Source organism: Photinus pyralis, unplaced genomic scaffold, assembly GCF_008802855.1.
Source record: "Photinus pyralis isolate 1611_PpyrPB1 unplaced genomic scaffold, Ppyr1.3 Ppyr1.4_LG7, whole genome shotgun sequence".
NCBI classification, from domain to species: domain Eukaryota; kingdom Metazoa; phylum Arthropoda; class Insecta; order Coleoptera; family Lampyridae; genus Photinus; species Photinus pyralis.
In genome coordinates, this window is record NW_022170738.1 from 17580904 (window position 1) to 17607255 (window position 26352).

The 26352-nt window shown below is 36.8% G+C and overlaps 1 protein-coding gene and 1 long non-coding RNA gene across 9 annotated transcripts; one reads left to right on the forward strand and one right to left on the reverse strand.

Moving 5' to 3' along the window:
• The first annotated feature begins 224 nt into the window (after positions 1–224).
• Positions 225–21832, forward strand: LOC116177265 (protein peste-like). Of its 8 annotated transcripts, none has more exons than XM_031496195.1 (7): positions 225–366; positions 14201–14652; positions 14703–14903; positions 20795–21089; positions 21144–21346; positions 21394–21467; positions 21522–21832. In XM_031496195.1, the coding sequence occupies exons 2-7, from the start codon at positions 14239–14241 to the stop codon at positions 21766–21768; spliced, it is 1434 nt and encodes a 477-aa protein (XP_031352055.1). In that variant the 5' UTR covers positions 225–366; positions 14201–14238; the 3' UTR covers positions 21769–21832. The 8 variants fall into 8 exon arrangements, with proteins under 8 accessions (XP_031352055.1, XP_031352050.1, XP_031352049.1 ...); XM_031496190.1 differs by having other exon boundaries at positions 261–413; XM_031496189.1 differs by lacking the exon at positions 225–366 and adding an exon at positions 7562–7928.
• On the reverse strand, positions 21531–26242 carry LOC116177266. The gene is made up of 2 exons (XR_004146638.1): positions 26127–26242; positions 21531–22043 (listed from the first exon to the last, which is right to left on the reverse strand). It is a non-coding gene; the product is annotated as an uncharacterized LOC116177266 (long non-coding RNA).
• Between the last annotated feature and the right edge of the window lie 110 nt (positions 26243–26352).

Sequence of the window (26352 nt, forward strand, 5' to 3'; positions counted from 1 at the left end):
GATAAAAACCGGACACATAAAAAAACACGAAATTAATATTTCGGTTAATTTGCATACGATTAGTTATTCCTTCTATGTTTACATCGTACCAATTTTGGTAATAAATGTGTAATTAGCCTAATGGATTAACTCGTAGATTGATAACAAATACAAATTTATTTGGGACAGTGACGTTACGATAACAAAAGCCTAAATCTTTACAAAGGCCGAACATTTATCTTATAATAAACGTAACAATAGTGATATCAACTGGTGAATTGTTAGATGTTAAGCTGGTTAATGCGTAAAATTTGCGAGTGCGTTTATAGTGATCGTGGGAGAATGTGAATCATTATTCATTAGTTATCTAAAAATCTGCGTAAGCTAGTAAGTGTTAGGTGAAAATGCGTAATATACGTGGATTATTGTAGAAGGTAGGAATATGCGATTTTATTTTATATTTTTCCATATAAACGTGTTTGGAGGGCATAGGCAATATACATAAACTGAATAGGTAATTAAATATTAATGTTAATTGTTTAAAATGCAAATGACGATAATGACTATATGAATTAATTCTAAAGCTTTGTTGAGGAAATTCAATTCTCAAATTATTAAAAGTGTACTTAGTGATAACAGTGCATAAAAACACTACCAATGGTGATATGATAATGATGCATATTCATTCTATGAATTCAGTGTTACAGACAGTATCTACTATCTATCTACTACCTATTCTCAAGCTGGACATCTTTGAGATAAGATATTTTACAAAAAGGAATTTTCGCCTAGGACTAAAACCTAAAAAGAAGGACTAAACACTTTCGGAACATATTGTTAGCAAATATGTTAGAGTTTCAAAAACCTAGGAAATTTAGGATAATTCAACCGTTTTAATCAGATGAGTAGAAATCACCATAGAATTGTCGCAATAATTGCAACTACAGCAAAATTTACCAACACGGTTAAACCGGTTGAATTATCGTAAATCCCCCAAGATGACATGCTATCGGATTGTTGCTTAAAGATGATACCAGCACTGTATAGTAAAACCATGTAGTCAAATGTTTAAAGAACTGTCATTGCTGTTACATTTGCAATGCGAGGCATTGGCATAAACGATCGAAATGCAATTTAAAAATTGCACTCATGGCCTATGTGCATCGATCCAGTATAGGTACCACTGTTCCGTTCATTAACCTACAAAATATACCCATATTTGCCAAGACTGTCGCACCTAATTACAGGTAATTCTTTTAGATATTCACACATACAATTAATATAACACACAATTACAACACGTTACATTCAATTTAAAACTAAACTTTTTCAGACATCCTTCAATTTTAATTATGCAACAGAATCTTTCCCATTTTATTCCATTCTATCTTAAAAAGGAGTATAGCGTGCCTATCATTTTAACTCCTGTTTTAACTGTATTCGTATGACGATTCTTAATTGCTTAACCATAAAAAACCCAACCCAAATTCCCACTACTCTTTCCAGTTTAGCGGCTCATGGTTTACTTGAATCTTCCATACAGAAAATAATGAGTGTATGGTTTTTGAATATTGGATATGTCACTCAATGAGATCGTTACCTACTTTAGAAACATCCTCATATTTAATCATTTTTTAAATCTACGTACTATAAAGTGCACGACAATTTAACCGAACAGTTTTTGAATTCTTTAAGTTCCTTGGACATTTTTAGCAGATTCACCTCTTCGCTATTCCATTTGTCTTTCGTAATGCCAACAAAATAACCCATCATTCTTATATGCTTATGTACATACAAATAGGTAAAAACCGTTAAATACAGGGTGCCCAAGAAAACATCAAAACTCACTTCTCACAACTTTATTTTTAATCGTCCTCTTTTTTGTGTTAAATGGATTGTACACTGAAATACACGGTCAGTTTGTAATGACACCCCTTATATCTAAAATTAACGGTGTTTGAAGGAAGGGGACCGAAACGAAGATTTCTTCAGCCATCGTAGCATTTTCAATTATTAGCGGGTTATGGTTTAACAGAACAATTATAAAGAAAGAATTCATAACAATAAGTTATCAAAAAATCGATAATATTGGTGTTTATTCGTGACTAAAACTGAATTGGGTCAATTGTTGGCGCAACTCACGATAGGCGAACGTTTTCTTCCTGTTTTTCGTCCGTCTATCTCAACGCGATATCAATTTAGACCGTCTATCGACTTGTATAGCCTACATGTAGGTTTTTACAATAAAATGTTCTCGAAAATGTTTTTACTGAACGACCCCAGTAAAAGGAGGACTTATGTTCTCAATTTTCCTTCGTAGGTATATCTGTCTGTCTGTACATTGTACACGATAAAGCTTTACTCTTGGAAAACGTTCACTGGTTCACTGAAATACAATCGTTTTCCAATGATGTGTTACTCGACCCAACGTACATACAAATTATTAAATTGGTGGCCCCCTTTAAACCAAAATCGACCTGTTTTTGCGTTTTTTTCCAAAAACTATTTCCGTACGAGTTATTCAGTCTGTTACGTTTTCGTTGTGCTACCCTGCATATTTTTTCCTGTTAGAGACTCAGCTCAACAGATATCCTATAACCTATATAACCAATCGATATGAAATAATTGAAAAACTGATAATATAAATACTTAGTAATATTATAATTCATAATATACCTAGAAATCAGGGTTCAATCAACAGATTTAACCCTGCTTAACCCCTTAACCCTCCAAAAATTCCGGCCAAACCGAAAGTGATACCATTTAAAAGTTTCAATTCGTTAATACCACCCACCAAAATAGCACGTCGATAAAAAAAATCACAAGGACAGTCGTTAAAGTGTTTGTGAGATCAATCTCGAAAATCCATGTTTTTCACATCGCCAATTGTATGTCGCGTGTTACCGTGTCGGAAAACCTTCAACATTATTTACGCCCCATAAAACAAAACTAACAGTGGTGGGTGCCAAAATTTTTGAATTCATTTTTTTAAACTATTTCTCCAACCATCATGTTCTGATAGCCAGACAAATTTTACAAGAATTTTCTAACTGATAGTTCATCTATTAGGAGCAGAAACACCTCCTCGCACATTATATTCTCCTGATATAAAATTTGTAAAGATTTAAAGAGAAATTTGGCTTTGAAATATGTTTATGGGTGGTGGGCAAAGACCTCCCCAATTATAATGTTCTCCTGGTACTACGACAAATCCACAATGGTATATCGGGATGCCCTAGTTAAAATGCAGGAACGATTCTACTGGCTGAATTGCAAACAAGATGCAGTTAGCTAGCGATAGAATGAAAGTTCAGTACGACGTGAAAGCCCAAGCTTGTAGTTATCAATTTGGAGATCTGGTTTGGTTGTATCGCCTCCTGAGGAGACGCGCGCTATCCCCGAAATTACTAAGAGCTGGGAAGTACCGTTTACAGTCGTGAAGAGAGTACGACTTATATAGTAATCGTGGTAGTGGACATAAATCGGTTGATTCCAAGTAGGGAATGCAATACCGGGATCGCGGGATCCCGAAATACCGGGATCCCGCAGCATTTTTGCGGGATTAATCCCGCACATAAATGGAGCGGGATCCCGCGGGATTTGCGGGACTGACGAATTTGTCGATCAAGGGGACGACACTGGTTACTTTGTTAATGAAACGCATATCGGAGAAGATATTTTTAAATAATTGTTAAACTTTTTTCGTTAAAAATGTAGGTACTACGATTTTAGAGGCACTTTAGGAGTTCACCTTTTTGTACTTTACAGCTGAGGATTTTTTGAGTTCTAAGTTAGGCCGATTTATTTTATTTTAATACAGAAGTTAACCCCACAGAATTGCTTATTTGCCAATTTATTGAAAGTTTTGCGGGATCCCGCAAATACCGGGATCCCGCGGGATTAACATCTAACAATCCCGCAAACACCGGGATTGAGATTTTGCTGCGGGATTGCATTCCCTAACTTGTCAATTCTCCTCAAACCAGACACCATTTTAAAAAAAAACGACGCCCCTTCTTGAGACGTGGGCTTTTGTTGCGTGAAGGCGCTCCTGAAAATCGCTTCGTGCTACTTGTAGCTCTGCAAATCGCACCGTGTGCCAGGGTCACGCTACCAGCCGCTTCAAAAAACGCCTAGTAAGAAGGGGCTCTAATACGTTCAAATGGATATTATAGGTAGGTATTTAAATGAGAAACACTTGTCATTCATCGTATACAAGTCTACAAATTCTCCTTCGGTTTTTCGCATACTCAAATAAATGTCGTAAACCCATTTCATCCTGCGTTTTTGGTTTTTTTGCTCTTCATGATCCATGGGAATCGCATAAATTAGTTTATTTAAACTTGTCCATCTTAAAATAACGATTTCTTGACTTTCTTTTTGACAATGGCTAAAATGAGCGCCAGTTGAATGTAAAATGCGAATACTACCCCAAATTGTTATTACAGTCCAATACTGCACGTCGGCGTCCAAGCATTTTTGTTGCAATTTAGCGAACACACACAGTTAAACGCTAATGAAAAAACGATCACAACTTAGCAAATTATAACTGTCAATTTTGACAGCCAGGTCCGTTGGTGACGTCACATATGACTCAAATGCGGGCAACATTAGAAGTATAGGGATCGAGCAATCCTTATATTATATAAAGAGCATCCTTGGGTTGGCTCCATACGCGGGACAGAACGGGCCCGAGCAACAGGAAGCAACGCATGTGATGAAAGTGAGACTACAACAGCAGAGCATATTTGAATTGGGGCCCCTAAAAATTTTACACTGGAGTGGAGCCCCAGTATGACACACCGATGCTGGGTTCAGTGCCGCCTAATGGAAGTTATTTAAAATATGCTCTGCACGACAGTCTTCTTTCGCGAAATTTATTACTCTGGACGCAAAGGGTACACTTTGGTGAACGTAATTGAATTTACGTTACAACATGACCCTGTATTAAAAATGTACAGTAGGTACTCACAACCAATGTATATTCAATGTCGGTTTTGTTTCCACGAACATCTCTTAATTTCAATTGTACCTATTTATTACGATCGGAACTTTTTATTCAAATATCTGAATGGCAATTACACCATTAATATCATAATTGAAAGACTATACGATATAAGTTTAAATTAGGTGGGCACTTTGGATATATACGACATCTAACTTCTTGTTTCAATATATTTATCTCGTGTCTCATGATGTATTGTATTCAGTTTGTGCAAGGCAATGGCATGCAGTGGGTCAATGTCAACCCAAAGGAATTTTACTATAAAGCATAAACTCATTGATTGAATACCAAATGAAGGATGAATTAAATGCTTCATACGCAATAATTAATTTGTAAACATACGAGGTCTGATAATAAAATTCTCTAAGAGCATTGCGACCTCTTACATTTATGATAAGATGCATCGAACACCTGCACATGCCATGGTTTATTGTTGCTCAATAAAGGCCTGGACACACATGACCGCACCGTGTCCGTGCTAAAGCAGCACCTTTATTCACAGCGTTGCGCAAGAATACAAAGAAAAGTGTAAACTCCTATACCAAAGTATAGCATTTTAGCCCCAATATGGCGACCGGAACTACGGACCAATCAAAAACGAGACACCCAGTTGTAGGCACTGTTTTAAATTGAGTCACTGTATCTATACTTGGCATCACTATTTCAAGTAAAAACAAAAGGGGCGATCACATACAATATAATAATAAGGTCTTTATTCTTGAAACTGTGCATCACAGCCACAAATATCGATGTGTGAAAAAATTGATTCGCGGTCTACATTTTTGGCTGCGTTGCGAGAAATATCCTGGCGTATGTATGAAGATTTGCGGTTAGAATTCGGGAACCAGAACTCGCAATTAGTGAGTATATCATCAATCCAAATAGTAGCAAAAAATTATCAGGAAGTGAATGTGAAGTGGAAATTGCGCACATTCAAGAAGGATTTGGAATGGAACGGAAAATTTAGAAGGAGGAGCGGAGTAAACAAAGAGCAAAAAGGACGAGAGCAGGAATAGGAATCGTCACTAAATGCGTTGATTGATATTTATCAATCAATGTTAAAAGCAAATACAACCGCAATAAATGAAAGAATAATAAAACTGAGGTTTATACATTGAAGAGATGTAACGATACTAGGGGAATAAAAGGGCCCACATAGGACAGCCAAGGTGCAAAAAAATGGATTTATGGACAGGGACACTCTAATGTAAGACATAGAAAAAATTAAAGCAACAGAAGAAATAATCATTGCCGCGGCGATCTAAATGGAACAGGAAGAAAAATGAAGGATGAAGCAGTAGGGCAGTTTCAGGAACAGAATCTAAATGAGAACAAAAAGCAGAGTTCAGGTGGAGGAGCAAGAAAACAATAAAAGACAACGATGATACGGCGACAAAAGGAGAAAAAGTCGATAAAGACGCAAAGCTAAAGCTTTATCTGCTGCAAGATGAAACAGAAAGGGAATTATATCAAAGAAGATTGGATGAAAAGTTAAACGAGTGCATTTATACGATACAATGGAGGAGGTACATATGTTGCGGGCAAAGTCCAACATTCGGCGGCATTTCGCCAATTCCCTAGGTATTTTGAGAAATGACCAATCCAGCGGGCAAAGTGAGAAATGGAGCTCGATTTCGCATTTTGCCTGCCCCTCTTTAGGGATTTCGCGAAATGCCTAAACATTCAGGTAAAATGAGAATGCACGGCCATTTGTCACCAATCGCACGTATGACAGCGGTACCAAACGTAAACTTCCCCCATCTGATATATTTTTCACATTTGGAATCTATCGCTTTATTTTCGCGGAAAGAGCCCAAATATCGTTCACTAAAATACTACCATATGCTACATACTTTGCAGAGCACAGATTACAATTGCATTCAAAGTTTAAACTGCACGCAATACCGTCGGTGTACGTTGTACGCGTATCTCTGAGAAATGGTGGAGCTTTCGCACATGTACGGGCATACGCGATATCCCCAAAAAGGGGCCGGCGAAGTGCGAACGCAAGCGCTATTTCTCACTTTGCCTGCTGCATTGTTCATTTTAAAAATCCCCTAGGGATCCGGATTTTAGACAAACTCGCAAGGGTGCAATAGCAAGGAATTTTGGTTCAATGAGTTTTTAACATTGAAAATGGCTAGTTCTGGCAACCAAAAAGGTAACCGTGAATTGAATTTAATTTAAGAAGTGTACAATGCTTTAATTTAAAAAAAATGTTATTGAATATACACGATGCAGTAAAAAAAGTTAAAATTACAAGAACTGGTTTTACACAATTATCCATATCAATGGCAAAGGTTATCATAACTCCAGTCAACTACTTTTTAGTCGCGTTTCATTTGTAAATCTTATCAATAACACTGAATATTTCTTCATTACAGTTCTGCACCCAATAGGCTCGATCAAAACAAGCAGTTACGTCTGAATTTCTGAATAAGTCCATAAACTTGGTAGCTCTGCTATCATTTAACCAATCGTCTAACACTCGCCTATCTTAGACAGTGTGAACGGCACATTAGTCGCTTGGTAGGTAGGTGTTACTCTTATCAATGATTGAACGACAATTATTAATAGCTTGAGATCGGCATAACTGTGTTAACGATCAATGTTCACAATGTGCCAGAAAATGCGAGTGCGACAATTAATTCAGCACCACATCTTCAAAGTTAATTGAATGGAAATTGTGAGATTATGTCATTGACCAAAAGCGATTTTAAGAATCTGCGAGAAGGCGACATTTGTATTAAAATTTTCATTTGTACATCTTATTTAAATATTAAAATTATCGCAAGATGCTTTTTCGATTTTAAAGGTCATTTCATATTATGTACATGAACTAATATCAGAGTTAAAACAGTTGGTTAAGTGTTGACCTGGCGAGTTTATCGTGTGCTCCTCTCAAATTGTACCCTCGACGACGAACTCTAAAATTAATTTAAAGGTATGTATGCATTCGGGGTAGGTGCGATGTGATTCATATTTTGAATATCTATTTTTCCCCAATAATTTTACCACTCGATGATTTCCACGTGAACTTATTGATACATCGTCGAATTAGATCATTTACGTTGCCCATGGCGTTTAATTCGTCTTAATTTATTGTTAAACCCACGTGAATTCCGCACGCTGTCGGTGTGTTTTGGTGTGAAACTGCATGTCCTCCGTTAATTATTTGATCGTTAGTGGTATAAAACGTGTAGGTGTTAAATATCGGTGTGAATTGACTATTCGCTTTCGTTATCAATCAATCGGCCGCAAAAGCTAATTTTAAACATGTAAACAAATAAACCGCACAATTAAGCCATTGCTATGGCAGAATAAAGCTAGGAAGTACGATTAAATCGTCATTATGAAATTTTAATCAAATCTCCGCCCTTATTTGCTTAACTTTTGATAAACTTCAAAAATTGATACAACATACAAATTAGTTTATGAACTAAACCTCATTTTCAGATGTCCGTGCTGAGGAGGAATGTGTAAAAGCAGTTTCCGTTTGAAAACCTCCATAACAATAATAAAGGTTTGCAAGGACCTCTTAGACAATGAATAATGAACTTACAATGTTTTGTATTACATGGGCGTGCAACTTTCGTAAAAGTTAAATATTAATCGCAATATGCGTCGTCGCGTTGATTTCTTTTGAATCCGTAGAGGTGTCTTCCAGTGATTCCAATGTGTTGTCCATGTCACACATTTTTTATCACATGTTAAATGCAGTGAAATTACAAGGAATAATTAGCACGTAGACTCATAATTTCTTAATAATAAAAATGGAATAATTGACTCATCTACATTAAGTAGGTACAAATTAGAATTGCCTTGCTTGACTATCCAATTGCATTAAGTAGGTATAATCGTAATATGATAATTACCGCGTATAATCATAATTATTAGAATGTAATAGGTATCATAAATCTATGAATAAAGATATTAAACCCCAACCGAAACCCCAAAGTCTGCCTAAATGGTGCGCTACTGGAATATAGCAACCGGCGCACTCCCACACTGCACCGATATTATCTATAAGGCAGAGTGAATTAACAGACAAGGTGTTTTCACCATTGTTTGAAGCCGCGTAGATGAACCAAAAGGCCGAATTAAAGAAGTTAATGCAGACTTTCACGACCATGATTGATTCGAGTCAATAAGTCATTCCAATTCCACTGAAGCTAAACAAATGTTTTTTTAGATTGCCCGATTATGAGTAGGTATGTTCTTATAAACGGAAAGCTCAACAAATTATCTAAACGAGTATACCAAAGGCATGTTGGAAAGTACTCGTTGTGCGACGGATCGAGGTTTTATTAGCGCTGAAACATCTGCATGCGAAGAATTGTGACACAAAGCTAATACTTCAAACCCGAGCATTATACGATTAAATTCCTTAAATTCCAAAAGGATTGCTTTATACAAATTTTACTAACACCTGAAATGAACTTTGGGTACCTACGGATCAACAAAATTAATCATGACGAATAAAACGAAACTTAACGCAGGGCTCGCGTCTTCTAGGCTGTCAACGAACAGCAACGCTGCCTCGAAATTGGCAAAAGGTCCTACGCCAACTCCAGTATTTAACTTGTCTTCCCTACTTCCAAAATTCGAAAGGAACTTCATCCAATTAACGGGATGTAGCAAACATGACAATCAATCAACACTCCGTTTCTTGACGCTCCTATAGTCACATAAGTATCAAAATTGTACGCAGAATTATCTTATGTCTGATCAATTTTCTATGAAAACACGCATGTTTTATAAAAATAATCAAAGTACCAATAAATTAAATCAGAACTGTCACATAACTGATTTAACAAAGAGAAATTGATAACGAAAATATGCGATAAATTGCCCTACATTTAACAATTTTAGGAAATAATCTTTTACAACGAAAAAAAAACAAACCACTTGGAAACAAATAGAAACACAGTACTCGCTTTGTGTTTACACGTAAAACCCAAGCACACTAATTAAATAAATGGATACGAAAATTTTGACCAGTCATTAACTTCAGGCAGCTGGATCAAACCTCAACAACGTACACGTCGATAATGTTTACATAGCAATATTTTTACAAAAAACACGAAAAAACATAAAATAAGCAAAAACATTTCATAAACCACACAAATAAAGGAAATGTAAAAACTGATAACACGAACCACATACATGCAGTTACATTTCTATTGGTCTGCAAATGGGAAGTGGACAAATTTCCGCAAAATCCCCCTTTACAGAGTCCTATGTCGGTCTTAAATAGTGTCCCCCTAGTGACTCCATCCATTTTTTGAAAAATTTCGAATACCCTTCCTAGTTTCAATCGCCGGGTCTTCGGGATCAGTTAATTCTGACTTTCCTCAAATCAAAAATCGCATAGCGATGAAGGGGTCCGAGAAATGTGCCGAAAATTGAGAACGCATTCGAGCTACACTAGTAATGTATACAATTGCTCAAAAGGGTAATGGAGCGTTTTCCGCTATTAGCACTGAATGTCGTTTAGTGGATTTCACACTGGATTCTCATAAACTACCACAATGTGGAAAATGAAGATCTCATTTAATTCAATGACCCAAAAATTCTTCTGTTATCGCATTTTTAGCTTTATTCATAATTTAGCACCCATAAAATAATGCAAAAATAAAGTAATGATTTGGTCAACAAATCCATCGCGACTCCTAAGCATATGGTGATTTACAACAACCTTTAGTCAAGCGCCGTACCTGGTGAGATTGACAGGGTCCTCAGAGCCGCCTGCATACGTATGTACGTTTTTTGCGTTAACCTCTACGGAGGTTCTCCTATGGACAAGTCATAATGGCTACCATCTATGCCTGAAGCACGTTAGTGACCCATATGTATATATCTCACGGACCGGTCAGGTTTGAGGAACAGACGATCTGAGTTCAGCGACTGCTCCCTGACCGGTAAGTGCCTTTATAACTTTTTGGCCTTAGTGAGATAACCCGTACTACTCTACCTCCTTGTATGGAGGTGATCGGATCTGCTTCCTGTATAATTTTTTTTAACAATATTGTCACATATAGGGCAAGGTCTACACTTAGGAACGTAGCTCCAAGCAGAATTCCCTATCAATATAGGATTAATATTGACGTACCCAAATCTTTCCTTGAGCTCTACGAAAGCGATTTCATAATAATGGAAATAGACTGGAGTAGCGATACTCTAATTCTTAATAAAGTGACGTTACCATTCAAAAACGATTCAGTCTAATCATGTGGTCACTTTTGTGGTCTAAATAATCCACTGAAAGTCGTATGAAATTGGAAATAACCCCGGGAATAACCCCTATGTCTAAATTTTGAGAAATTTATTTGCATTAGTTTTACAGGATATGAATATATCAAATTGTTGGACACCCTGTATTGCGCTTCATCACTAAATGGGAAAAGCGTACTGTTTTATCAGAATCATGGAGGAAGTGGTAGCAGAATTGAGAGCCAGCCTTGTTTTTGAAACATCGAATGTGTGTTGCTACTTTTCCAATTGCAAAGACAAAAGTTCCATGCTTCTAGATGAATGTTTGAACGCAATATTAGTCTACGAACTGTTCTGATTCTGATCTTAACCTACCCCCAGGTTCCGGTCTAACGTAACAGATTTTAAGGCAAAGTGACAACGTTGGAATCCCAGTATCAAAACACACTTCCCCCTTAAATTTCAAAACAAAAGAAAAATTTATGCAGAATATTCGTCACAACATATTATGGGATTTCTTTAATCGCGGCTAGAAGAGGTAACGCATTTTTAAGTTTATCAACATTTAAGATCGTTAGGGGCAACACATTCATGCATTTAACGATATAAGTCACCTTACTAATTATTTATGTATTTGTATATCGAATATAGTAATGTGAAGTTTGTAAAAACATGTATGCTCTAATATTTATGTTGTGACGAAACAATGGACAGTTATGATAATACACAGTGTGCTTGTGGAGCCCTCAATTAATCTCAGTTTCCACATAATGGCATTGGTATAAAGCTCAGACCTCCGTAACTACTACCGGTGCCTCGTAACACTCCGCTGACATTGATCACGTGAAGATACTCAACTGAAGAAGGTTACAAAATGGGTCGCCGCCCATAAGTATGGTGGTCCTAGGTTACGGATTCTACGCCACTGAAGTTGACTGTTCGAGGGCTCCGGATCTTTTAGTGCCTTAGCTCTAAAATGCATTTCTATTCTACGACTGCGCTCTGTCTCAAGGTAGGAAGATATCAGTTAGATACAACAAGGCACACACATTCGTGAATGTTACGAGTCACCCTAACCTAAATCAAAAATGCCCTGCTCTACATCACGGAAGCCAAAGTTTCACACATGCGCAATGTGTAACTGAATTAAACGTGGTATAAACCTAAGGCATCGCGGCCTTCCACAAGCATATGGACATTAGTTAACAATTAGCATCTTGTGGATTACATATTATCACATGTTAGATGAAAAATACACAATTGATACAGGTACATACTAGTAAACAGATGAACTAAATAAAATACTTTACCCGATATAAAAGTAAATGAATATAACTTCAACACAAAAGCAAAATAAATTAAACAAATATAGCAATCGAGTTCCTGGGTATGGCTATAGCATGTGCAACACCAAATTTTAAACCTGATGTTAGTTTTGCTTTTATTTAAAGTGTATATGTATGAAATTTCATTTGAATGCCTCCATAAATAAGCTGCGCATGCGCAAAACCAAATTTTGAAACTGATGTTAAATTTTCTTTTATTCCAAGTGGCTATGTACCAAATTTCATTTAAATCCCCCTATAAATCAGAAAGTTGGCACTGCGCATGCGTAAAACGAAATTTTGAAACTGGCGTAAAATTTGGTTTTATTCCAAGTGCCTATGTACCTATCAAATTTTATTTAATTGCCTCCATAAATAAGGAAGTTGGCACTTCGCATGCGCAAAGCCAAATTTTGAAACTGGCGTTAAATTGGCTTTTATTCCAGGTGGATATGTATCAAATTTCGTTTAAATACCTTCATAAATAAGAAAGTTTGCAATTCGGTCTGTAAATGGTCGAGATGTGCAAAGGGCACTGTGAATGCTGATCGATTAGGTTCAACTGTTGGAATTGTGTTTTATATGGCTGCGCATATTGAATTTCATGCAATTCGGTTCATAACTAACGGAGATGTCAAAAGGGCCTACTTTATTTTTTGGGCTACATTGCCAATTCACGAACTCCAATCTACAAATTTGATAAAGAATCCACCTGCAAAATTTCATCGTAATCGGTCCATTCGTTTATGAGTTATCGTGCTAACGGACGGACGGACGGACGGACAGACACAACAAAATTATAAACTCGCTAGGAGCTCGTTAATAAAAACTACTTGTCTGGCTGCATCCGATGATGAAATAATATTCAACGTATTTGAAGGGATATGAACATCTCAAAACTTGGGATCATAAAACCTTTTTTCTGCCTCTCGGGGGTAGTAGATGCAAGAACCAATATTGAACGGCTTTTCGTATACAACAATAAAGCCCGTAAAATATGACATAATTTCGTTTCAGGAGCTTTAATATCGAATAGCATTGTCATGCTCCGTCCATTCTATCTGTACACTGCGTATACCATATCGCGAGAATTGTCATCTTTGACCCGTTTGCACAGGTCCGACATCATTCATATTAATATGTTTGTGTTATAATCTACTTTGCATAATATATCAAACACTACTCTGAATATTATGTACCTATGGGAAACTTTTCGCAGTTGTAGAAATTGGCTCAGTTCTCAAAGTTATGTCCCACCAATAACTTGGAGAACAGAAAATGATTCAGTTATTAGCGCCTAATTTATAGTCTCCTTGGAAATGATAAAGAGCCATGGACTGTTTAGTTTCTCAATGCCAAGGTTGAAAAAACTTAGTGTTCGGGCATTTGTTTATTGGTACGAAACCATACTTCAATTTAACTTGTCTCACGTTCAGAGATAAGGTCACAGTATGTACTTGACGTTTTGTAGAAAAACTATTTTATTTGCCAAATAATGTAAATTAAGTTCCCATGGGAATTCAAGTAGGTACTTAAAAAATGTACACAAGTGCCCAGAATTATTAAAAAATCTGGTCGTGTAGTACACGAGGTTAGCTATCCTATAGAATCCTAATATCACTTCCACCCAACCACGTATCCATGTGTTATTGAAAATAATTAATTAATTTTGTTTTAGATTAATAGCACCACATCGAGAGCCACAAAGACTGAAGTATGCGCGCAATTAACATGTGGAACAAAATTTTACTAACTTTCGGTGTAACTTTGATAGTAGTCGGGTTGGTGCTCTTATTTTGCTTTTCGAGTCTAGTCACGTTAATTCTAAATAATTCCTTAACATTAAGTGCAAATAGTAAAGCGTTCGAAGAATGGCGAAAAACGCGACCGATACCTATGGACATGTACTTCTTTAACTGGACTAATCCGGACGATATTTATAATCCAGACATTAAACCAAACTTTGAGGAAGTGGGACCGTACAAGTTATTTCACGTACGTGAGAAAGTGAATATTACGTGGAACGATAATGATACTGTCACCTACAAACATTTGTTAAGTTATTACTACGACGATAACTCACCTAGTAATCTGTCGGATGTTATAACCACAATCGATATGGTTGCGTTGGTAAGTATATGATATTTATCTACGTGCCTTTTCATGTTGCTCATTTACAGTCAATGGCACAAAGGACCAAGGATTCGTTTTTCTTCGTTAAAAACCCAGTCAAGCTGGCTTTGATGTTTTCCAACATTTATGTCCGGAAGACTGCTAGGGAGCTTATGTCGGGCTACGAAACGAGTATTATGGCGGCAGCAAACGCGTTGAATTTTGTAACTGGAGAAAATGCGCCTGATAAATTTGGATATTTGTATGCAGTAAGTACCTTTATTAACTTTAGACGATTGTACAAATGCTATACTTTGTACTTCATTCGCCGACTAACGTTCCCGTAACTGCAAGAATAAGAATTACGGGTACCTAAATTAACGCTCTAAAAGTTGATTACACTTTTCCTTGGGAGAAAAGATACGTTGTCGGTTAATTTCAAGTGTAGCTAAGTACTAGTACCAACTTAAAACTCGAAATAACAAAAAGAGCTGCTACCTACCGACATACTCATCTCTTTAAGAGCATACCAAAATACACAAACAAACAATAAATTGGTCAAATACGTTAGTAGTTCTGGAAAATCTTACCCTCAAATAGGACACAGTAATATATAGATCTGCAATGTCAATATTTAAATTGAATTGCGCGGCACACAAAATGTACTAACATCTGACAAGGCAATCGGATATTAAACTGTAATTAATACTCAATAAGAATCAATAATTCGAATGACTACACTAGCAAAGGCAAAATTTTGAATGACCCGGATTATCCTTACATTACTTATAAAAACGTCGAAATAGGTAGTAATGTTGATATCACGTGATCAATTTCACTGGGATCGGCCTGTAAGGTAGAAACTCATCTGTAGCGTACGTTCGTCCCTGTTAATCTTGTTGAAATGGCGATGGAACTCCCCAAATGAATTTTTCTTGTGCAATGTTAAGAAAATACAAAATTTTGCGGTTTCCACTCAAGGATATCGATGTAGAAGGCTACAATCAAGGATGAAATAATAAAGAAAAGCGTAAACCAGAAGTAAGAAGACTAAAAAATAGTTATTCGAAATCAAAAGGTAATGCGTAACGTCCTTAGAACTAATAAAATATATCCGCAAATGTGCCAGCGAATTGTCAAATGCAAAATAACAAGAGAAAAACTTACCTAAACGTATATACAACACCAATAAATCCCAAAAGGCAGACAAAATTGTGAAACAACTATAATGGCGTGTATGTTCTTCTACAAGTAGTTCAATAGTTGTCAAGATAACGGTCTCCCGTAACTGTTTAACCAGGTTTTAGTAGCTCATACCAAATGATACCGAGCCGATCCCAGAAGGCTTTGAGCATTATCTTCTTTCCGAAGCGATTTGACGTTACGGTCGTTTGGGCCGGGTAGCCATATGATCTTTTTCGCTTAGCATTCTCGAAATAAATCCACTTTTCATCACCTGTCACTATTCGATGCCAAAAAAGAGCCTCTTTTGTACCTGGCGAGCAGCATTTCACACGTGGTTCTTGGATGTGCAACCCATCTTCCGATCTTCAGGTTCTTTCCCATGGAATTTATAAGAGATCATTTCTTACGATATATATATTTCAACCATTCAATATAGCGAACAAATTTCAAATTAATTTTCTTAAGATAAGAAAATGAACATTGTTATTATTACTATTAGTTCCCCAGCACCATACGCACTTTATTTCATCGCTAGTTTTCCCATTCTTTCTTGAATTTCACTATCTATCGGCAAATTCACGTTGATTTGCGTCACTTCATCGTTAATCATCAGTGTAGCCAATTTTCGATTGGTAACAAATACTTCCAAGTCTAACTTTAATACGTTGAACTAACGTTTCCAGTCTCCTCTTCCTATCTTCTCGAGATAAAAAACTGTCTAATCTCTTCTTCTCGAGATGAAATCCGTCCAATCATTCCACCTCGAGATATGCGTCCTACGTGTACGTGGCTCATATTTAGTAGTGATGATGAAACTTTACATAATGAATTCAAAGCTTCACAAAGGAACATTTTATAATGAATCTTAAACCTCAGCATGGTAATCAATTGGAGGGGGACAGGTGAGAGACTCTTGGAAAGGAAATATGAAACCAAAAAATTAACCTTGAAAATGAAATACTACACCAATAAAAAATTGACCTTGAAATGAAATACTACACCACAAAAAGTGATTTAGAAAATGAAATATGACACTTGCCCTTCGAAATGAAATATGACACAAAAAAGTTAACCTTGAGTATGAAATATGACACCCCAAAAAAAAAGAGAACAGGATTTACATCTTGGGGTGGGGTGGGGGGGGGGCAGTGGCCATTATCCTTGATCTACTTTCTAAGGTCACCGCCACGTGGCAGGCGACCTTTGAACCTCACCTTGACCTACTTTCCAAGGTCACCACCAGGTGGCTGGTCCAAAGCCGGCCCTACTACCCTACTCAATTGATTGTCGTATGTAAAAGTTATGCATGTTTTACTTGCAAAAACAGCATCTCAGGAAGTAATTCGTGGGGGGGAGGGGGGCTTTTAGATAGCGAAATTTAATGGCCGTTTGGCATACCTTCAAGGTATAGTCTACGTACTGCAAAAAATTCCAGGACTCTAGAACGATTCCCCTAGAAGTAGTTCAAAATGGCCCGACGGACGGACGGAGGGACGGACAAAACGCAAACAATAGCACATTTTTTTTAGTTCTTAAAAAATGCGCTAAAAATGCGTTGTGTGAAACTTGAATTTTTGTGAATGGGGGTTTACAGTATAGTTGAATTCCGCAGTTCTAATTTAATAAGCCTGCACCTGAAACCATAAAACATTTTTTTGGACAGTAAAAGTTTATTTAAAAATAGAGGCTGATTAGCAAAAAAATAATGAACTAGTGCGGTTTTAAAGGTTTATTCAAAACGATATGATTGTGGCGGGCTCTGTGACGTAATAAGCCCGACCAATCAGCTCCTAGAACCATTCAGATGACATAACGACTTGGCAATATTGCAGGAGAATGGCATTTATAACTTGCGTCATCTGTCACACGCACTTGTCACTTTCGTGCTAGATGCAGTTAAACATCCCTCTCAAAACGTCAAATGTGACAAACGTCAGACCCTCGCGTAAGGTTGCCAGCTCACTTCTACGTGATTGGTTGTAGGTTTGTGGCGTATTTAGTCTGAAGCGTTTCAAATTCGGACTAAAAACACAGCTTTTCAATAATTTATTTTGGGTTTATTTTACTCGCAATTAAAAATTGAGGACACACGGATCTTTTTATTTTTAATGTACTTTGTGGATCAGAAATAAAAAATGAAGGCGGGATGACCCCATTGGATATTGTTGCCAAATTTCAAAATAATGATAAAATTACCTTCATGTGAAATCGAAGGGACTTCAGCACATTTTTGTGTGGCAGATCAGTATTCTAGTAGCCAGTGTTGACTCCACCATCAGTCAGATCTTGTTGAAGGCTTCCACATTCACTTTGTGGGTACCCGCTTCCAACGTCCCGTACACGTAATTCGCGTTTTAGATGTTGTCCCCGCCATCAGTAAAATCTCGTCTGAGGTTGTCATCTTCCCTTTGTCGGTACCCACTTCCGGCGCCCCGTTCACCCGCAATTCGCGTTTGAAGTTTTGACCCCACCATCAGTAAGATCTTGTTGGGGGCTACCATATTCCCTATGCCAATACTCACTTCTGAAGTTCAGGTCACCCGGAATGGACGGACATAAAATCCAAATCATCAAATATTAAGCAGTTAGTTCCTTGACCATTGTCCATCTATAACTGATAACAGAATTGAGAAATTCGAAATCGTTCGTGAGTTGTCATGTACACAGAATATTACATTGTACACAGACGAGCGGACAGACACAAAGTCCTGGGTCACGGAAAATGTAATTAGTTCCTCCTTGGGTGATGATCAGGGTGTTGATAACCAAATACTTACTGAGGACAGAATTGAAAAATTCGAACCCGTTAGGGAGTTATCTTGTGCGTTAGTACGCACGGACGGACGCACAGAAAGTCCAAAAGTAATTAACTTGATATTGTGGATTTCTTTTTTAAATGTATGTAATTACTACCTTTGAACAGTAAACGTCTGTGCTAAAGCTGAAGTTGATATACACGATTTGACAAGAGATTTGGGGGGTGTTATATAAAGCTTTTTTCTATTTCGATGTGGAAACAATACAGAAACCGTACTTGATTGGCCCAGTTTGCGTGCGTTTCTAGACAGAAATGATGCTGAAAGAAATAGAAACGTATTATTTTTTTTATTTTGTTGGATTGGTACCCCTCGCTTTTCTGCCGTCAACGGTATCCGTCAAATCAAAACTAAACATAACCTGTAAAGTGTACATAACGTACGAGGAACTTGACCGATTGTATTAATTCCGATTAATTTTGAATATATACTCCAAAGGGTAGAACTTTTTTTATTTTTACTTAGCGTAGTAAAATATGCCGCCAGTACATTCTTGCTTACTTTTTGAACTCCCTTCTCGGCTAGCCAGTTTTCAAAAATGTTGTACTCCTCGTACGTTACTTTCGATTTTACAGGCAGTAAATTTAACGTCGCTTCATTGGCAATCTCTTGGATCTCTGGTGGGGTACAAGAGACGTGTTTGTCATCCGTATTCATCATAACTGCCGCAAAATGGAATTATGACCAAATAATTAAAAGTTTGAAGTTTGAAAATACAGGAATCAGGTTAGCCAACGTGAAAATAAATTAACTGTGTCTATTACCAACCTACACTGAATGATAGTTTAAAATTACCTAACAACGCCTAAAGGCAATATTGTATTTATAATTTGTATAATTTATTATTTAAAATAAAGTCGAAATAGAAAAAATAGTATAAAGCACACGTGTCATTTGTCTACTTGTCGCACTCGGCTTTTGCCGCATTCGCCGCTACGCGGCTTATGCGGCAAACTACCTCGTGCGACAATCTTCGTCAAATGACACTTGTACTTTAATATACTATTATCCAATCAAAAGAAAATAACGTGCAGAATTTTCCCGCTTCCCTTGTCTAATTGGGATCAATTTTTATCGTATCGTAAATTTAATTACGTGATTTATTTATATGTACAATTAATATTAATAAAGTTCACAGAAACTAACACTATTAACGAGAAACTAAATTAAAACGGTCTTTAAATAGATTGATTTATAACAGGTAATGATTATTTATCACTTACTTTTATTCACACGTCAATGTATAACACGAGCGCAGATTTCATTACTTCGGCATTGACGTTTAACATTAAAATTATACCTACTTATCCCTGAAAGTTGCAGTTTGTGTATCTGTGGATAGGATCAGAATTGCTAGTGCCAAAACTTCGAGAACGGAGTGCTGCCAGAGAGGGCACGCGATGGGAATAGGAAATTCTTAGGTCTGGTCTCGGGTCTGGTAGAGATGTTGAATGTTGATGTCTGTCAATATGTCATTTTTCAAAATGAAGAATTTCTGCAATGTTTGTTTAAATTTTGCTGTTTATGCGTGATATGGGAAACCAAAACAAGCATTTTTTCCCGATAAACCGAGAGCCCAAAACGTGTCCCTTGATGGATGCTCGCCCCAAAATACTTTCTCTCGACAACCATAACACTTGACGGAGTGGAATTAACAGATTTACAAATCCAAAAATAGTTTTTGAACATACGACAATAAAATTCCAACTGCAGTTTTTGACCAGACTACAAAAATGGTCAGAATTTATTCATCTGATAATTAATCACCCTATTTTTCTACCACTCTTGGCTTGGTATCAAAACAGGTAGCAGAACATGATATAACTCTTAAAACGAAGAAGCAATAAATCCGAACTGTGGTACTAAATCAGGACTTAAGCAAAGAGTAACTAATAATAATATTCTTCGACTTAAGTACGATTTCTTCTCTGTGGATATTGCTGTGTATAATTATTAAATAAAAACATTTTATTCAAAAATCAATGGTATAATCACATACAGCATTATACTATTTCATCTGTGGTATAGGTAATGAACAGTACATATTATATTCGGCAATAATACGTATAATAGTTTGCAGAACGCCCAGGCGAGTTTTACCGCGAACAAATGAAAAATTATTCTTCGTTCCACATACACTACCAAAGACTCAGTTTTAGGCTAACCAAACGATCGGATTCGATGGTACTTACAACGTACGAAATACCGTCGGCGATGATTTTGGCGCATTAAAGAACTGGAATTACAACAACTTCACGCTATTCTACGAAGGCCAGTGCGGAAAAATAAATGGTTCTGCCGGTGAACTCTATCCCCAAAATTTGAAACCCGACCACATCACATTCTTCAGCGCAGATCTCTGTCGTCCACTCGAGTTTACTTTCGAGGAAAACCAGACGGTAGAAGGTATTCCCAGTTATAAGTATTCCGCCAAAGATGCAGTATTTGATAACGGTATGTATTATTTAGGTTTGGAAATATGATTGAGTGAATCCCGATTTTAAACAGGCACGTTAGTTACTCGAAATAAATGCTTTTGCACCGGTAGATGTTTTCCTTCCGGTGTACTGGACAATTCCGCGTGTCGAAGTGGCGTTCCGTTGTTTTCGTCTTTACCACACTTTTACTACGCGGATGAGTTCTACAGAAACAAAATTGATGGAATGAAACCCGATAAGGATAAACACGAGTTCTATTTCACATTTGAACCGGTAAGTGAACACAAAAATTTAAAATCAACTCTAGGGTCGGTTTTCAGAATATCGGCATAGTTACCAGCACAGCAGCCAGGTTACAAGTCAACGTATGGCTAGAACCACTGGAAGACTTTCAGTAAGTGACACCTCTCTTGGCGACTATGGCCTTTTTTGTTACTTACATTTTCAGGTTATACAAAAACGTTCCCGAGCTAATGATCCCAATTTTTTGGACCCAGCAACAGGTTGTCCTGTACGAAGAGCATGTCGCAAATGTCAAACTGTTCCTTATATCGCCAACGATAAGCAAGATCTCTTCACTAGTAATGATTGTTGTGGGATTAGTATGTATAGGTTACGTGTTAGTTATACTTTATTTGAACGAGAGGAGGGTGACAAAAAGTAAATTATGGAAGAATGAAATTGCGCTTAAGTAGAAAATGTGCCTTAGGTATAGTTATATTAACTATTGTAAATAAATTTTATTACGACTGTTATTAACATCCTACGTGATCAGTGTCTCGAAGGTTCGAAATGCAATCGGAAATCCTTCCATTCCATCCTTGGTTTTACCATTTCCGAAGGGTAGTTTGAGACCTCAGGTTAAGGGTGATACGCTGTCTACGGTGAAGGCGGCCGGCGGATCCATCATCTGCGTTGAACGAGATTACTTTTTCTGCCTCTTCTATTTCTTTAGATAAAGGTTTCACTACTGTGAAAATTCAATAATTTAAGTACCTAACTGTTCTATTAATGTAGGGGCTGATTGAAATATCGAGGACCACCATGGGGATCTCGGAAATTGTAAGAGATAGGCAGGGAGGGTAAGCCCAATAAGATGCTAAACTATCTTAGATTTTCGAACTTTATAAAGCACGAGGGAGGTCTAGTTCTAAAAATTGAGCAGTGGTTTTTCGCCTGCCGCTGTGTACAGATGGAGCTTCACTGTTTCTGTGTAATCTGTGCTGTTTGAAATTTGAACCCTACTGAATTTCAATATTTTTCATTGTATTTATACTTAGTGCTTTTGCCTTAGACCTGTAATTTTAATAATCATTTTCTGAAGAAATACTAGAAATAGAAATGAAGATGTTTTTCGATAACCCGAAATTCATTAAGTAGAGGCCCCCCTACAAATATTAGCCCAGGGCCCCCTGAGACCTCGGTCCGCCCCTGATAGTCATTGCAATTATATTTGGTAATAAACATACAGAAAAGTGTAGAAGCCTTTTTTGTAGATCTCATAAAGACATATCTTTTTTTTTGTGTAATTAACATTTTTCACTCTGATGCTTACTTTTAGAAAAATGCAAAAAAAATAAAATAAATGTTTAACTTTTCAATTCAAAGCTTCTCAAAAATAAAGGAACTTGCAAAAAAATTGTAATGAACTTTTTTGTAAAGTTTTTTAAGCCATTTTGGCCAGTGCACGCGAACAAAATTTAAAAAAAATTGTTCAAGCCGTTATGACTCTTTTAAACTTTTGACATCCTCAACAACCATGTAGATGGTTACGGATCAAAACCAAAATAGGACGTTCTCAATTCCCCATACCACCCTATATGCACCCCAAATTCGTCCAAATCGGTTCAGGGGTTTTTTAGTTATCGTGTTCACAAAAAACGAACCACATACACACACATCCACACACAGACGTCAAGCTAAAAATGACTTTTTTATCCTATACAAGGAGAAACTTACATTTTCTCGCCTGTGTGAGGACGCGAAAGAAGACAATTGCACGCATGGAGCGAGAAAATTCAATTTTGTCGGCTAGGCGAGAAAAAATACGCCTTATGTAAGCTAGAAGGCGCGGTTGTAATAAAACTTGAAGGAAGTTATTTCTTTTTAATTAAATAAGAAACATAAAATCGTTAACACTGATTTAATAATTAAATTTAGCCTATGTGCACTTTATTTTACTGAATACAAGAATTCATTTAATTACCGCCTACCTAATTATCCATGTTTCGCGGATTTGAATACTTTCCCAATATCACGTGACCAATTCAAACTTAAGTCATAATCTCCTATTTGCTTTGAATAACGAGCATCTGTGCCAACACATTTAACACCGAGATGTACTTTGCACTGTACCACTTATCCGGAATAAGTAGCATTTTAACATATACCCCGAATTTAAAATGTGTCCAGTGTGACTGTAAGGAATGAATTAATCTATTTATAAAACACATTTTTTTAACATACAAGATCATCAAGGATTTAAAGTGTGCCCATTGCGCTTTCGTCACCAAGCATAAATCCAGTCTTAAAAGCACCTAACATTTGACAAGACATGGATCCTGCCACGGTTTTGACTTTTGAAATGTAACCGGTGTGATTTTGTCCGTGCAAACACACATTCAATTTAATGTAAGTGTATAGGATAAAAAATATTGTGTGCACCACGGCACGAAAGTTGTTTTCCAGGCCTCAGGAAGTGGCCAGCCTCGGCTTCGCCTCGCCTGGCCATATCTTCCTTCACCCCGGAAAACGGCCACTTTCCCGCCTTGGTACACAAAGTACTATTTTGGGGTCTGTGTGCTTGAAAACGTCCAGAAAACGCAATATTGGGATATCGAAAATTTATCACGATTACAATACTTTCCTTTATACATAACTTCGTATGTAGTCGTCGGAAAGTAAAAAACGATATTTTGCAAAATCGTTATTTTTTACCGAAGTTATTAAAAACGATATTTGAAATAAATGACAAATTATCATGGTCACTTTTTTTAACCATCATCAACTTTGTTTTTTTCTTATGGAAGTCATTTTTACTTTTTGTGTCATTTAATAGAGCATTTTTTTCTGATTTCAAGAATGTAAACATCACTAATTTTTAAATATTGTTAAAATATATTATTTTCTGCCGTTCGTAGTTTCATGCATATTTACGAATTGATAGCGCCATATTTGCTATTTATATTTTTGAAATCAGAAAAAACGCTCTATCAAATGACACAAAAAGTAAAAGACTTTCATAAGAAAAAACAAAGTTGATGATGGTTAACCGGAGATGAAACGTCAGACTTAAAATTTATAACTGGCATCTTCTAGCTAGAGAGCAAATGGCCATAATAATGTGTCATTTATTTTGAATTAAATAACGTCTGTAAAAAATAAAAACGATTTTCAAAATTTGGTTTGTTTCAGGATATCTCCGAAAACAGTAAGTGTTTTTTGTTTCCAAAACGGCATTTTATTAAGCATTAAAATACCCAACTTTGCCAAATTTAAACTTTCTACCTGCCTCTTACAGTTTCCGAAATCCCTATGGTGGACCTCAAATTTGAATCAGCCTGTATATAGTAGTAAAAATAAATAATCGTCACTTGTACCTCGAGTTTTTGACTATTGACATTCCCGCATTAGTGCGGAAATTGATCACTTTGCGCACGCGATTTCCGTGTGGGAAAGATTAATTAATTCTTTAACGATTGTAGGAAAAATATCATTTAAACATCTTAACACAAAAAATTGTTTTAATTTTTTAATTCGGCATTAGGTACTTTTATTTTTATTCGAGGTGCCTACATACAAAATTTCATTTATATATCTTAACAAATAAAAAAAAATTTATAATTCATCTGCATAGTTGCTTGAGGTTCAAGGAATATTTACTATATAGGTACTATATTTACAGAAAACTTGCAACTTTTTGGCCCATTAATCTACACAGCTGAAAAAGAAAAGCGACCTTTCTTATATCCGTAAGAACATGTGTTCCAATTTTCAAAGCGATCGGACGGTAGTTATCGTGCACACTGGCAGACCGACAACAGACAGCAATGTAAAATTATAAAAGATCTCGAGGAGGATCGTCAATAATTTTGTCTAACATGCTGCATCCCTCTTTATCACATATCAAAGAACCTACTGCACATATAGATATATCAAGATTCAAGATGTTGACGCAGTTATTGCCATTGGCTCATTTTCTTTCCCATTTTCTGAAGGAACTAACGGTTCTGGATGTGGAGCTTCGGCTTGCTGTAGAAATTCCGACATTTTCAGCTTCCGCGATCGTTTCTCACCGCTTTCCCGAACCCGTTTTGCAGTGAACGAGGTAGTGAACTTATCGACGTGATCCGAAAATATGTGCGGCACAATATTTGGCTTCATTCTCGCACTTACTTTGCTCAATGTATATTCTATGTAATTTTCCATATCCTCCTTTAACTGAAAAACGTTCACTTATAATTTACGTTCAACATTCAATAAAATGTAATTGTAGCTTACATCAAAATGGTCTTCGCAACAATACATAGTAGACTTTTTCGATACTTCCGAAATGTTCCGTCTTGCTGCCGCAAACCATTTTTGTCGCCTCTTAATATCTTTTGGAACAGATACAAATATTTTATTAGGTGTTATACAAGACGTATTTTTACACACGGGCACGAAACACCACTTGCGACTCGGCATATTTGTTTCGAAGGCAAACACAGACTGAAACTGAGACCCTTAGCAACAGCGGCGCAGGATCAGGTAGCTGACGTCACAACGCTAGCCTTGTCCCGAGGTACCGCTTTCTAGCCTCTTTCAAATCACGAAATTGTTTTGCCGATTATTCTCCGAATTAAATTTATTCAATTTGTGTGTAATTGAGTCTTCTGAATTATAAGTCAAATATAAAATTTGGGACATGTCTATTCGCTTCCTCACTTCGGAGGGGCTGGATAATGCCTGAGAACCAACTGTCTGCGATAAATTAATGCCCGTTGTCCTTTCAGGCGCCCCATCCGATTACAACTTTAGGTAGGTCTAGGTACCTGCATAATAGTTACTTTACCTCTTCGTGTACCGACGTGTGGTCCATCGTCTATTCCACTTATCTTGTTTGTTAGATGAATGGCTATTCACAGGAAGTAAGTCGGACGTTCTAGGTATTGAAAGTAAGAGTTGTGATTAAATGTCTTGAAAGTGGCAAGCAGGAATGCCGGTACCGCGACATGTGAACGTAACGGACCACAAACGAGTAGTTTGAAATACGCGTATTATTATGCTACCTAACCTCG

Bases quoted from the DNA above. Each gene is read 5' to 3' on its own strand.
- LOC116177265 (XM_031496195.1), top strand. From the start codon at position 14,239: ATGCGCGCAATTAACATGTGGAACAAAATTTTACTAACTTTCGGTGTA. The intron at 14,904-20,794 runs GTAAGTACCTTT...ACTCAGTTTTAG, and splicing joins AATTTGGATATTTGTATGCA to GCTAACCAAACGATCGGATT. The intron at 21,468-21,521 runs GTAAGTGACACC...TTACATTTTCAG, and splicing joins GAACCACTGGAAGACTTTCA to GTTATACAAAAACGTTCCCG.